This window comes from Thamnophis sirtalis, unplaced genomic scaffold (assembly GCF_051295495.1).
Source record: "Thamnophis sirtalis isolate CommonGarterSnake01/CBP01778 unplaced genomic scaffold, rThaSir2_p1.2 scaffold_5, whole genome shotgun sequence".
Classification (NCBI taxonomy): domain Eukaryota; kingdom Metazoa; phylum Chordata; class Lepidosauria; order Squamata; family Natricidae; genus Thamnophis; species Thamnophis sirtalis.
The window spans coordinates 69,890,770-69,905,072 of record NW_028261385.1 but is presented as its reverse complement, the minus strand read 5'-3'; the positions used below and the strand labels follow the sequence as shown (position 1 = coordinate 69,905,072).

At 41.6% G+C, this 14,303-nt stretch overlaps 1 protein-coding gene across 1 annotated transcript in view; it reads right to left on the bottom strand.

Annotated features, from left to right (window-relative positions):
- LOC148045417 (uncharacterized) overlaps nucleotides 1–14,303 on the bottom strand; it is a 69,128-nt gene that overhangs the window by 1,945 nt on the left and 52,880 nt on the right. Inside the window, exons 4-7 of the mRNA XM_087715987.1 lie at nucleotides 9,305–9,496; nucleotides 7,246–7,347; nucleotides 6,136–6,248; nucleotides 3,251–3,331 (exon numbers count right to left, since the gene is read on the bottom strand). Coding sequence (XP_087572113.1) covers nucleotides 3,251–3,331; nucleotides 6,136–6,248; nucleotides 7,246–7,347; nucleotides 9,305–9,496 — 488 coding nt within the window. The remainder of the gene's footprint in view (nucleotides 1–3,250; nucleotides 3,332–6,135; nucleotides 6,249–7,245; nucleotides 7,348–9,304; nucleotides 9,497–14,303) is intronic.

Here is a 14,303-nt window from a genome sequence, read left to right as displayed (position 1 = left end):
ACAACATTGTCTTCCATCCTAGGCAGTTCATCCACAGAACATCTCTCCATGCATCCCTTGGTCCAGAGATTTCTCCGTAGAGCCTCGAATCTTCGACCTCCTGTCATCCATAGATACCCTACTTGGGATTTGCCACGGGTCCTGGAGGCTCTCACTTCCCCTCCGTTTGAGCCGTTAAGGTCTACGCCGTGCTGTTAAACAATCTGTACTGTCTATAAGTCCCAAATATTTTAAATATAGGGTCACCATCTCATCTCGAACATTCTTCAGGATTACACATTCTAGAGTAAGTTGTCTCATCCTTTTTCTTGGGTAGCAAAATGTTTTCTTTGCAGCCAAGTGAAATAATTGATCCAGAGAACTGGGATTTTTTTTATTTCATTTATTCCATAGCTGAGCAGGGCAATTGTTTTCCAATCCTGATTATTTGCATCTTCCTAACAAAGAATCAAAGGCCAGGGAAGTAAGGAGAGAATTATAATAGGCTGCAACAATTAGACTAACATACACATATTTGGACACAACAAGGCTAACATTTCTTGTTAGACAATCCTTCCAGATTATAACCACATAAAAAAGGAAACATAGAATAGAGTTGGAAGCAGAGGTGGGTTCCTACCAGTTTGTACCTATTCGGTAGAACCGGTTCGTCAAATCTACCGAACTGGTTAGAAGAGGTTCCACCAGTGGACCCGGAAAGCAGGCCACCCCTACAGAAGAGGTTCCAAAATTTTTTGAAACCCACCACTGGTTGGAAGGTACCTTGGAGGTCTTCTAGTCCAACCCCCTGTTTGAGCAGGGGACCCTATACCATTTCAGACAAATAGCTATCCAGTCTCTCTTTGAAAGCCTCCAGTGATGCCTCATGTGCAAGAAGTAAATAACATGAATAACATGAACAAAGAGGAAAGGAAAATGTTGTCTGGCTTTGCGGTTAAACAAAGCCTGCTGTTGTACCTAAATATCCAGATACAAATAGAACTTTTAAAATTTTATGAGATTTCCCCCGCCCCCCATGCACAGTGTATTAGACCAAGTTCTCTAGTATTAAATTTTCCAAAGTCCTGCTGATACGCTTTATCAAAGAATTATATTTTCATCAGAAATGACTAGACAGTTCACAGACCTCAGACATTCCAAATAAAATTAAATCATTTGGAGAGTTAGTTATTTTTAATTATGCAATTTTAATAACAGCATTAAAAATGTATTGGTTGCGAAGCTAGTGAAATAATTATGTTCTAAGACAACACATCCACAGGGCAACTATGTCAAACACAAGGGTGCCTAATTCAACATGAATTAGAAGATCACAGTTTCCTGCTTCAAATGGTAATGGACATCTGCATAAACCTGCAGTAAAACTGCTCATGCTTGTGCCTTCAAGTGAGATCTAAATTAACCACCATCACCTCGACTGATGAGGAAGTTTTTTTTTTCCCCTTAGGGAAGGCACATAATAAAGCCAGTTTACAACAAAACTAATACAATATTCAACTATTTTACTGGAAGGAAAGGAAGATTCCTGATTGCATCTGCTTTCTTCCCAGCAAAAGGGAGAATGTTTTGGCGGTTGATAGGAAGAAGAACAAAGGACTATTGAGGTCCCCCATGGCTTTTCCTTTCCTCCTCCAAAAAGAGGACATAATTAATGGGGGTTCATTTTGCAGGAGGGAACTTTGGATTCATACCCATCCATGTTTGTGTCTCTGTCTCTGTGCAAGATTGGTGACTGCAGCTGTAGTCCTTTAAAAGATCGTCCATCCCTGTACTAGGAACTTAGACACAGAAGAATATATGGGAATATTTCTATGTATTTGAAGGAACATTCTGTCTATCTTTCCCTTCTATCTTTTTGCAATGTTTGTTCTATTTTTTTAACTCCATAATTGACAGAAACACAAAGTCTGTATATGCATATGCGTATGCGTAGGTATAGGTATAAGTGTAAGTATAAGTATAGGTATCAGTATATGTGTGTATATTCACACATACACTCAGGGGTGGGATTCCGCCAGTTTGGACTGGTTTGGGCAAACCAGTAGTTCCTGTGAGCATTTGGCTCCGCCCACCCCCCGCTCTTTCCTGTCCTATATTTCCCTGTTTTTTAGCTCAGCTGATTCATGTGGCACAGCGGATTGCCACGGATCAACTGTTTTACTCACAGGCGCTGACATAGAAGGTAAGTTTTGAAGCTTAAAAAAGTCATTTTTTGAATTCTGTGCACGTGTGCAAAGCACACACTTGCCCACCAGTTATTAAACTAGTTGCATCCCACCACTGCACACACACAAACAAACAAGCAAACAAACACACACACACACACACACACACACACACACACACACACACACATACGCCCACAAAATTGCTAGAGTCAAGTATCTGTTTAGTATTTGGATTATAGGCTCTAAAGATGCTGAAATATATCCCAAAGAGTGTCAAATTATTTCCTCAGTATTGACAAGAAAACTACATGGTGTCTCTGCAGATTAAAGTCACTGCAGGCTCAGTTCAAGGAGACAATACCTTTTTATTGTCAGATAATTGGATCTTTACTGTAAATGCTTTCACCCACAAAACCACAAGAGGGAGCTCGTTTCTAATATGAAAACTGGAGTAGTTTTTTTTCCAGAAGTCACCATCATATTCGGAATGTGGCAAAAGACAAGAGAACAGAACACACAACACAGGTTTCTGAAGCCTGCAATTTTAAGATGTGTGGACTTCAACTTCCAAGCAGAATCTTAAAGTTGCCAAGTTTGAAAAAAAATACGGATGTAAATGAATTAGACCGTAAGAGAGAAGTCTCTCTACATTTTCAGGATAACTTTCTGTCCTGAAAATTTCTTTAATGTGGCCTAATCCTAAACAAGGTTTGTTGCATTTGAATCTCATTAGTTTCAACAACTTGCGGTAGGCTCTTTTCATCTGGTGCTTTCCAAATGTGTTAAAAATCTGGGGAATTCCAATATATCCGATAAACAAGAGATGGAAGAGACTGATTTCTCTGCATAACATTTGGTAAACAATGCCATCTTACAAATGCACAAAGCTTACTATAATCCTACCTATCTATGTAGACAATTGCAGTCAAAATAAATCATATTCCATGCCAAACCATCTGACATCCTTTATCGGATGCAACTCAAGTAGAAAGGGTTCGGTTGACTCATGTTTGTTCTCACGGTGAAATGAAAAGCAATTGAGCACTTGGATTGTTTCTGTCATATCAGGAAAAAAAAATCACCTGGCTTTCTTTTCCAAAATGCTCCAGCTCTTTGATAACTTTTAGGTATCTGATTTTCATCTGGTGCATGTCTTTTGCAATCTGCACAGCAATACAAACAGAAAAAATAAATCATGTCATTATTGAACACAAATCCTTAACAATGTGCCATGGGTCAACATTCAGTCAACATTTGGCTGTACTGTACTATAAGAAAAACAACATAGATCAGGGATGGCGAACCTTTTTTTGGCTCGTGTGCCATAAGGGCAGAGGGAAGCATAGAGGGGTCATGCATGGGTGAGCCGTACCCATAATGCAACAAGAGACCCCCCCAATGCGCATGAGAGGCGCTCCCCCCATTTTTTGCATGCTTTTTTTGCCCTCCTCAAGCTCCAGATGCTTTATAGGAGCCTGAGAAGGGCGAAAAAAGCTTCCCCACCCCCAGAGGCTCTCCAGAGGCTTCAGGGACCTTCAGGAAGCTTCCCTGAAGCCTCTGGAGGGCTTACACTGACCCTACGAGCAAACTGGAACTTCCTGAACTTCCGGTTTGCCCATAGGGTAGTTTTTTGTGCTCCGGAGGCTTCAGGGAAGCTCCTGAAGCCTCCGGAGGGCCTCTGGGGGGCAGGGGGGGCAGAGGCTATAAAGCCTCTGGAGCCTGGGGAGATCAAAAAATGCCTTTTAAAAAGGCTGAACTCAGCTGGCTAGTGCGCACATGCTTGCCCTGACAAATGGCTCCCTGTGCCACCTGTGGCACGCATGCCATAGGTGCGCCATCCCGGACATAGATGGTTGAACTAGCAGAGGCAGACAGCAAGACCAAAATGCAACTTAACCGCATTTCATTTTAGGAGGCTCAATCAATTCACAACTGTTACACAGGAAATCCTTGACTTACAACCATCCTTTTAGTGATCATTCAAAGTTATAAAAACGTGACGCTTAACCGCTTCAAGGTGCTACTTACCATCCATAAAGCCCTCCATGGTAGTGGATCTGAGTACTTGAGAGACCGCCTTCTGCCGATTACCTCCCTTCGCCCCATCAGATCGCACAGAGTGGGCCTCCTCCGAGTTCCATTTGCCAGTCAGTGCCGACTGGCGACTACGCGGAGGAGAGCCTTCTCAGTAGCAGCTCCGACCCTTTGGAACGATCTCCCTGTAGAGATTCGCACCCTCACCACCGTCCAGACCTTCCGCATAGCCCTTAAGATCTGGCTATCCCGGCAGCCCTGGGGATAAGATTTTCATCCTCCCCACCCAAATACTGAATGAATGTTGTGTTTTATTGTTTTATTTTTATTCACATATTATTTCATGTTCTGTCTTGCACTCCCTTCCCACGAATTGTAAGCCGCCCTGAGTCCCCTCAGGGAAAAGGGCGGCCTATAAATGACAATAAAATCCTAAAAAATCCTAAAAAAAAAAGTTTTAATCACATTTACAACTGTTGCAGGATTCCCAAGGTCACATGATCAAAATTTAGGCACTTGGCAACTGGCATGTATTTACAACGCGCCCCAGGTTCATGTGATCACCACGTGTGACCTTCACAGACAGCTTCCAACAAGCAAAGTCAGTGAGGAAAACTGGATTTGCTTGATGACTTTGTCATTCACTTAACTACTGCAGTGATTCACTTAACAATTGTTGCAGAAAGGTTGTAAAATTAGACATGACTTATTTAATAACCGCCTTTCTTAACAACAGAAATTCAAAAGTTCCAATTATGGTCCTAAGTTGAGGATTATTTGTAATACTGTTCTGACTTAGCAACTGTAATTTTTAAATCTGTGACAGGTTTAGAAGTAAAGTGATAAAAAATGTTTAAAGGAACAAATTGTACATACACAGTAGGGCGCATGGCTCAGTGGACATACAACTAACATTTAAAGCACAGGGTTTTCTATTCATGTTATTCTATTGTTCATTGGATGAATATATATAGATTTGTGAAATGTTTTTAATGTCCTTCTTTCAGCGGGATCTTTCTGTGAGCCAAGGGAAAAGTAGCTCTTCAAATCAGGCACTGCAAAGGAAGGTCTCATTCCAATCTTACCTTGTTGAACACTTGAGTAAAAATATTTGTCTCTTGAACCAGGTGTAAACATAGTTCTATCCAGAGGTGGGTTGCTCCCGGTTCAGCCCAGATCGGGAGAACCGGTAGAGGCAGTGGCAGGAGGCTCCGCCCACCCACCCAGATGGTTCTGTGCATGCACAGAAGCATTGCGCGTGCCCGGGAGCACACATGGGAGCACGCCTGAACTGGTAGTAAAAAAAATTGGCAACCCACCACTGATTTGATCTGCATTGTTCATTAAATAAATGACCATGAAAAAATGATTTCTTAAGAGACAAATATTATAATAGGAAAAGGAGGAAAGAACTGGTTTGTGTTTAGTAACATTTAAGTGATAATGAATGTGAAAATGAACCACTGATACATTAATGTTCATTATCAACAACATTATCAACATTATCAACAAATATTCAGTGATGGTATTAAGCTGGTTTGGATCGGTTTGGGCGAACTTGTGCCCGCCCACCTGCCCACCCGCCCTATGTCATCCTATTTAGCCATGTTTTCTAAGCTACGTGCATGTGTGCAAGCCGTGTGCACAAGCAAAGCTCATGCATAGAAGGCATGTGTGCTCACAAAGCAAGCAAGCGTTCACATGCAGGCGCTCACAGTTTTGGTGTGCGATGAACCAGTGGTAAAATTATGTGAAACCCACCTCTGCAAATAATGTTACACTTTCTTAGGAGACGTATCTCTCTATCACCATACTTTTGGTGATGTTTTGGGAGGGGCTGTACAGTGGTGGCATTTTTTCTGTTTTCCATCTTGCTACCATATTCCTTACTGCATAAAGTCTACGTATGTTGGAAATGTTCGTCACTGTTTACCTTGGTAATGTATAATTTAGCTGATCTATATGGAATGTAAAACAGCTCTTCTTTGGATTCGCATCCATCCAGCTGAACGTCAGGAAACAATCGTCCAGGAGAACTTGGATAACCTGCAACATATAAAAATACCAAGAAAAAGAAAAAAAAATATAAAGAATAGGGCTGTACAATGCTACAGATTTGATTCTGCAACATTGCTTTGAAAAATGCTGGTGTCTGAATGCAACATTGTTTGCAACTCATTAAAGCTGCTGCATTTTTGCTGAGATTGAATAACTTTCCTCACAAATAGAGTTCCTGAACAAAGACATGGCTGCTTTAATAAATTATTAACAGATGCTGGGCTTTTACTATAACACATTCTGAAGCACCATTTTGTTATCAAATGTAAAATATTGCACAGCCAAAGAAAAACACTTGGGCCTTTAAGACAGCCTTTTCCAAACCATTCCTCTGCATCTAAGTTTCAGAATTTCCAGATAATCAAATAGTTGATCTAATTTGTTATCTCATTCCAGGCCACATATGGGTGTTGCTGAACTACAGCTTCCCAAGATCTCCTATTTCTGGCTAAGAATGCATGTAAGTGTCGTCCAGCCATCTCTGGACTGCCATCTGCTTATCCCAGCCTTGTTTTTTTAAAATTCAGATTTGAACAGGTGATGACGCTGATACATTTATCATTAACAAAATAGTAAAAAGAGTTCAAAATAAGGTGCACTCAAGTGATACAAAGCAGCAGGCCTATATGTGATGGTTTCAATAAGGTGTTTCATGCCATTGAGGCAGCATATTTCACCTCACTGAAGGGAGGAGGGTGAGATGATGCTTTTCCAAAGTACTTTGTGCGGTTGTGGTCTTTTCCACCAACTCATTAGCCTCCTGGAAAAGTTGGAAGACACCAAGTTGCCTTGCAATTTGGGCACATTCTCGATGTCTCCCCAAGTTTCCCAGGGCTTGTAAGTGCAATGCAGCCACAAAAGAGAAATTATATTTATTATAAAAATAAGACGTGGAGAATGAAAGATTCAAATTTTGCTGGGAGAATAATATTATGAAATGGCAGGCGGGCTACAATGGTAGCCCTGCTGATGTTGTGCAAAGTACCTTTTTCTGCTTCCTTTTGGTTTGCTCCATTTTCATTGAGACACTTTGGAAAGGAGGTCTTCCTGTTGTCAAAACTCTTGTTGTCATTTGAGAAAGTTTGCCCTGCAAAACAAACCAAGCTGAAAACCAGGCTGGCTTTATATGTACTTCTTCCCTTGTCTTTCCCCATGTCTGTTGCGGATTACTCCTTTTATGCACTTCCACTATGTTTACCACCACCACCACTACCCCCGGCCTCTCACCTTCTATGCATATATGCATAGTTCTTCACTTATGACTGGTCATGTAACAACCAGGGGTGGGCTTCAAAAATTTCAGCAATGGTTTTTCTGCCCAGTTGCTGGGTGAGTGTGACTATGGTGGTCATGGCCTAGTTAGCCTCCTGCACCATGGCAATGGGGATGTTTTAGCCTTCTCCAAGCTTTGGATGCTTTCTCCAAGCCTCTGGGAGGGTGAAAACTTTTCCCTGGGCTCTGGAGGCCCTCCGGAGGCCCGAAACGGGCTTGTTTCTGACCTTGCAGAACTTCTGGGAGGCCCCGTTTTCCCTCCTCCCCGAGCGTCTGCACTTACCTTGCATCCAAAATGGGCTGCGTAGAGATCCTGGGGAAGGGCGGGTGGAATGGGAGGAGTGGGGTGGGGGTGCAGGGTGGGGCCAGCCAGGGGTGGGATTTGGAGGTTCTCCAAACTGGCCATAATGTTAGCTACAGCTGCTCCGTAGCAGCCCACTCCTGGTAACAACCACTCAAAGTTATGACGTCCTTGAAAAAGAGGACTTATGGTCCAGATCCAAAGTCTGGACAGTCACCTCCCTCCCTGAAGTCACAGTCCATATTTTGGGGGCCCAGCAACCCAGCCACAGATATCGCCCTTTGTAGTGTCTCATAAACACATAACTATGTTTTATGATGGTTTTGTTGAAAACTGGTACTTATTTCTGGTTTTTGGCAAAACACAGCAAACAATGGGTTTGCTTAATGACTGCCATGTTCACTTTTGATGCACATGGAGTTCACTTAATGATTGCCACATGAAAAAAACCCTTTGGTAAATTATAACCTTATGACTTACTACTGTGATGGGCATCTCCATTTCAGTCACAATTTGAGGACCACTTGTATATATACATGTACTCATTAGCATAATGGTTGTCCCAAAGGTGCTTTTTTAGGTGGCAACTGGACTTCCTTGTTTTTTCTTTGAAGACAAAATGTCTTCAAAGAAAAAAACAAGGAAGTCCAGTTGCCTCGTGAAAAAGCACCTTTGGGACAACCATGACCTGGATGACGGAGAATCTCTACAGACTTTTAGTGTAATGGATATTTCTTATCTTGAACATTCAGCATTGGTGCCTTGCGTGAACAGCAGCACTGAAATTCAGATACAGATCTGTTGTGGCCCAGCAGGAGCCGTTGGAGCTACCATCAGACTCCAACAGCGAGGGGCCCTATGAGTCGGCTCTGGAGGATGTGGAGGACCCTGGACAGGGTTCTGACTCCGAGCAGGGCGCAGAGAGGCTGGTTGGCCACCAGGAGGCACCTGAGCCTTGGACCAGTGGGGAGGAGACAAGGGAGAGTGAGCCAGATGCCAGTAGTGAATTGTTCCTGGATGCATGGCATCGAAGAGCTAATAAGCGTCAGGAACAGTTGTGCAGTTACAGGAGTTAATTGCACTCAGCTAGTGGTCATTAGGCTCCTCTCCAGACTATAAAAAGACTACTTGTGCACACGCCCCTCTTTGCAGAAGTCAACACAGAGTTGAATGTTGGAGAACATTGTTAGAAGCTTGGCAGTCTGGATTGCTGCCAAGCCTTATCTGTGTTTATTGCTGCCCAAGCTTGTCTGTGCCGGTTTGCTGCCAAGGACCTGTCTGTCTGTTAATTAAATGCCATAACTTATCTTTGACTCTGAGTGTGTTGGTGTGGGACGAGGGGGGTCAGAACAGAGATCCATGGCTTCTTCAAAGTTATCCTTGTCAGATGAATGAAAATTATTAATTCCCTGCAAACATAATTCTAGAAATTGTTCTCCTAGTAATGTGTGTAAGGATTGGTCTTTCTTACCCGGTCCCATTTCTTCCTCCATGACTATATTTTTTGTTCGATGAGCATGTACCTCCTCTTTAACATCAATAACACTTCCGGGCAAGGAGATCCATGAGATGATATTTGACTGTGATTTAGACTCCATGTTATTTCTCAAGCCCTCTTCAGATACTTGGGAACTTGAGGGAAAATCCGTTTGTATCCAGGCCCCTGGAAGAGAAAATATGTCTTTTATTCACATAGTTAAACCTGGAAAATTCATACCTAAGAAAAAAATTATTCTGTATTCAGGGAAACTGGATACATGTAATCATTACTTTGACTTATGGCCATTCATTTAGTCAACATTTGAAGTAACAGCAGCACTGAAAAAGTGACTTATGACCATTTTTCATACTTACGACCATTACAGCATCCCCATGGTCAGGTGATCAAAATTCGGATGCTCAGCAACTGGCATGTACTTATGACTGTTGCAGTGTCTTGGGGTCATGTGATCCCTTTTTGCGACCTTCTAACAAACGAAGTCAACTGGGAAGCCAGATTCACTTAACAACCGGGTTACTAACTTAACAACTGCAGTGATTCACTTAACAACTGCAGCAGGAAAAATCATAAAAGAGGGCAAAATTCACTTAACAACTGTCTTCCTCGGCAGCAGAAATTTTGGGCCCAGTTGCGATCGCAATTTGAGGACTACTTTTATAATGCAGAGGACAAAACATTCATGCTTCTCCAGATTTTATGTACTCGGTCTCCTAATTGTAACATTATGCCTTGCTGGGTGAGGCTGGAGCAAATTACATGATGAATAGATAACTGTATCCATGGAAAATGTTTACAAGCTTTTGTAAATAAAACTGGTCCAGAAAAAGTGTGACTCTTGCCATAAGCAGCTCCTAATACAAATCTCCTTGTATTGTTCTCTGGGAAAAACAGTTTGGGGCTATTGGTTCAAAAAACATGTAATTCACCACATCTCACAGGATATGCCATCTGTACATGCAATAAACTATTATAATCAGATTTTTAATGTAACTATAATGTTTCAATGATTGTTGAAAACTAGCAATGTCACAGACTTCAAATTTTGCCTTATTTTATTCCAGTGAAATCAAATCAAGACTTTATTGTCAATGCCCAACATGTGTACAATGAAATTGAATGAGCCTCCCTTGGTGCAGCCCACCTGAAACACAAAATACATATAAAAAGAAATCCCCTAAACCTAAATAAGTAATAACTAGCACACATTCCCATCAGTGGTGGGTTCCCAAAATGTTCACTATTGGTTCGGTGGGCGTGGCTAGGTGAGGGGGACATGTGACTGAGTGGGAGTGGTCAACTTATTGTCACTCACGCCTATGCTCAATCAGTCACATGGCCTCCCACCTAGCCACGGCCACAGGAAAAGGTAGGAAATTTTTTAGGATTTTTCCCTATCTATCCCCGCCTTCCCTTCACCAGCCGCCCCCGTTTCCCCTCTTCCTTCCCCACCACTGCCTTTTTGGTTGCTTACCTCACCGCTTGGACTTGCAAGGCAATGGAATGCACATGTGCGAAGAACATGGCAGCAGCTTTTTTGCTGACCGGAGGACTTTTCAATGACCGGCCCAGCTGCTGGCTTTTTGAGAGCCAGTATGCAATGCGTCAGGGTGAGTGAACAGTGACTGGGTGGACAGGGTGAGCAACTGGTGACAGGGGGGCTGGTTTGGGAGCATGGCCAGTCAGCCATCACTACGGCTTCACCAAACTGGGGTAAAATTTCCGCCACTGGTTCAGGTGAAGCGGTGCGAACCAGCTGAATACCACCTCTGATTCCCATATACATATATGTACTGGTACAGTATATAACATTGCATTATGTTATACCAGTGTGAACATGTTGCAGGTTGCACTGGCCCTGCAAATCTATCATATTAAATCTAATTGTGATTTTATGATGCATTTAGAAGTCTGACAGACCACGGATGAAAGCTATTTTTCAGCCTATTCATTTGGCTGGCTATGCTTCTACATCTCCTGCCCGATGGTAGGAGAGTAAAGAAGTGCTGACCTCATCCTCTGTCTTCTCTATTACAACAGAGATGGAAGAATGTATACTGATGTTCTATAGTATAATATCTACCTTATCTTTATTCGATAATTTGGGAAAGATGCTTATATTAAAAAAGAGTAATTTAAAAAATCTCAAGCATGGAGGGCTTGAAATAACAATAGCATATTGCATTACATTTATATATACAATTGTGAAAGATTTTTCCAGATAAGTGGGAAGTAGGCAGAGAAACTAACACAGGAGACAATATTGTATATTTGTGTGAGAGGAAGGTGGGGAAAGAGGCTTTGGAATATATACAGGATCTATTTTGCAAATTGTACAGTGTGGGTAAAACTATCAGTTTTTTTCCTTTTTTTAAGGAGCCAGAAAGAGAATTTTTAGAACATCTTTTTAAAAATAAAACACATACATACATATTTATATCGATATCCTGTTACATTTGCTTGTTTGTGTACACACACACACACACACACACACACACACACACACAGACACATACTTTTTTTCTTTTAGCAACCCTGTAATCCCTTGCATTGGGGTGGAGTCGGGGTGACTGAACACAGCTTGAATGCTTACTGGCTGGCTGCCCTTCCTGATGCCTACGTGGAGTTTGCAGCAGACAATTACTCAATGTGCCCAGAGAGAGAAATATCTGCCACTACCTAGGATCAAATTCACAGCCTCCTGATTGTGAAACTAAAACTCCACCTCTAGGCCATGTGCCCCCCCCACTCTCATCTGTCTATACACACCTAGGTATATATGCAAGGTAAACATATGGGACATGAGAAAACTCTTTATTGTTTATTTTAGTAGGTAAATAAACTAAATGTTAATTCTGAAATGAATATCTGTCCACTCTTATTCAGACTAAGCTTGATTGTAACAAAGACGAGAGGTTTGATATATACTATATTGCCAAAAGTATTCACTCTCCTGCCTTTACTCACATATGAACTTACAGTATTTAACCTGTGATTATGTCTTCCCGACTGAATTGCTGTTAGTAATTGTACTAACTGTTTGCTGTTTGGATTCATTGTTGAGTCACTGACACTGCCCATAATGTAGCTAGATATTACCTTAGTCTACTCCATGCTTTATTCATTTTTATTATCCTACAGATGCATATCAGTTATAACGTGACGTCTCCAAGTTAATGACTTTTTTCATTATTCTTTGTGCTAATTATAGTTAGTCTGGATTTTGTCAGACTGGTTTTCATTTATCTGTTCTGTATTAATATGAGCATTGGGTAGAGAATTTGTAACAACATCCATTAGACATCAGTTAGCAGATATCTGGAGCATGTGGCATGTCCATATGGGAATGTATGGGGCAGGCAGAGGTTGAGGGGAGCAGATAGTCCTGCAAGTAGCTCGGTTCTATGGTATTTAAAGCTTTAAAGGCAATAACCAGGAAATTTGAATTGCATCTGAACATCTGTTGGGAGCCAATATAAGTTCAGATGCGAGTAAAGGCAGGTGAACGAATACTTTTGGCAATATAGTGTATCTAGGATCAGGGTAACTATGGTTTGAGGAATAAATGCCAGTGGCTCACCACTCCTTGCCTCCTTGCTGAAAGGTGTTCAAGCTCACCCAGAGGAGCAATGCAGTTTATGCTGAGGTATTTTTCACAGAATACACATTAACAAGGAAATGTGTAAATATGGAAATACACTGCAAGTGTGTTTTGAATTAGCTTGGACCATACAGTATGCTAAACCTTTCCACGTGATTTGTACAGTGTCTGGGTAACACATCAGCACCAGTGGTGGGATTCAGCCAGTTCGCACCTATTCGGGAGAACTGGTTGGTAACTTTCTAAGCAGTTCTGAGAACCGGTTCTTGGAAGAAATCTTTTTTCCCCCCATTTTGCAGGGCTAATCCTGTAAGGAAGGCAGGAAGGAAACATTCTGGTGTTGTTTCTAGCCTAATCTTTATTGCCCTGCTCACAGAAACTGCCTCTCCAGTTAACCCTTATTACCATTGTAACAACTAAGGCGAAGTGCCCATCACCTGAGTGACATTGACTTGGCCATGCCCACACAATCACATGACCACTGAACCCCACCTACCCAGCTGGTCATTAGGGCAGAGAACTGGTTGGTAAATTATTTGAATCCCACCACTTATCAGCACACACGAGAAAAGCCTCCTTCTGGTGCTGAACAAATCTTGAACCCAGTCATCAAAATGGCTGCAAGAATGTGAGGCATAAACTGACAGGAAGGAAGAAACGTGATGAGAAAATACTTTCCTGTTGTTCCCTGATTCTAGACAAAATGAAAAGTTGGTTGGAAAGTTACAAAGCTCCAGAGTTTTTCAGCTAAATTCCTAAAGAAGGGGTTTTGGCCAAGAGGGAGTATTCATAAGATTATGCATATGCCTCTGGGCAAACTGTTAAACATCCTTACAATATTCACTTTTTTATGAAGCTCTCCATGTCTTGTGAGATTCATTTGGGAAAACCTCAGACAAAGAGGAAAATTACAGCCATGATGTCAACTATTAGAACATATAATTTACTGCTAATACTGCTAGACTCACAGAAGTAGCATTATAACTTTGCATTCACCTAATATGCAATGCCATGATAACTTTCATTGTAACTATGTGAATTTAAAAGATTTATAGCTTCGCTTGACTGTATGCCAGAAATCAGAAAACAAAGTACATTTGTCACAGAATGTCTAGCCTCCAATTTATGAATCATGAATTAAATTTGAATTATGATAATACTAATGTCATCAGGTAGCTTCATATTCTGACCATAATGTCGTAGTTTTGGTGATCAAAATTCAAATGTTTGGCAACTGGTTCATATTTAGGACAGTTGTAGTATCCCGGGGTCATGCAGTTCTCTTTTGCGACCTTCTGACCAGCAAAGTCAATGGGGAAGCCAGATTCACTTAACAACCATGTTGCTAACTTAACAACTGCAATGATTCAC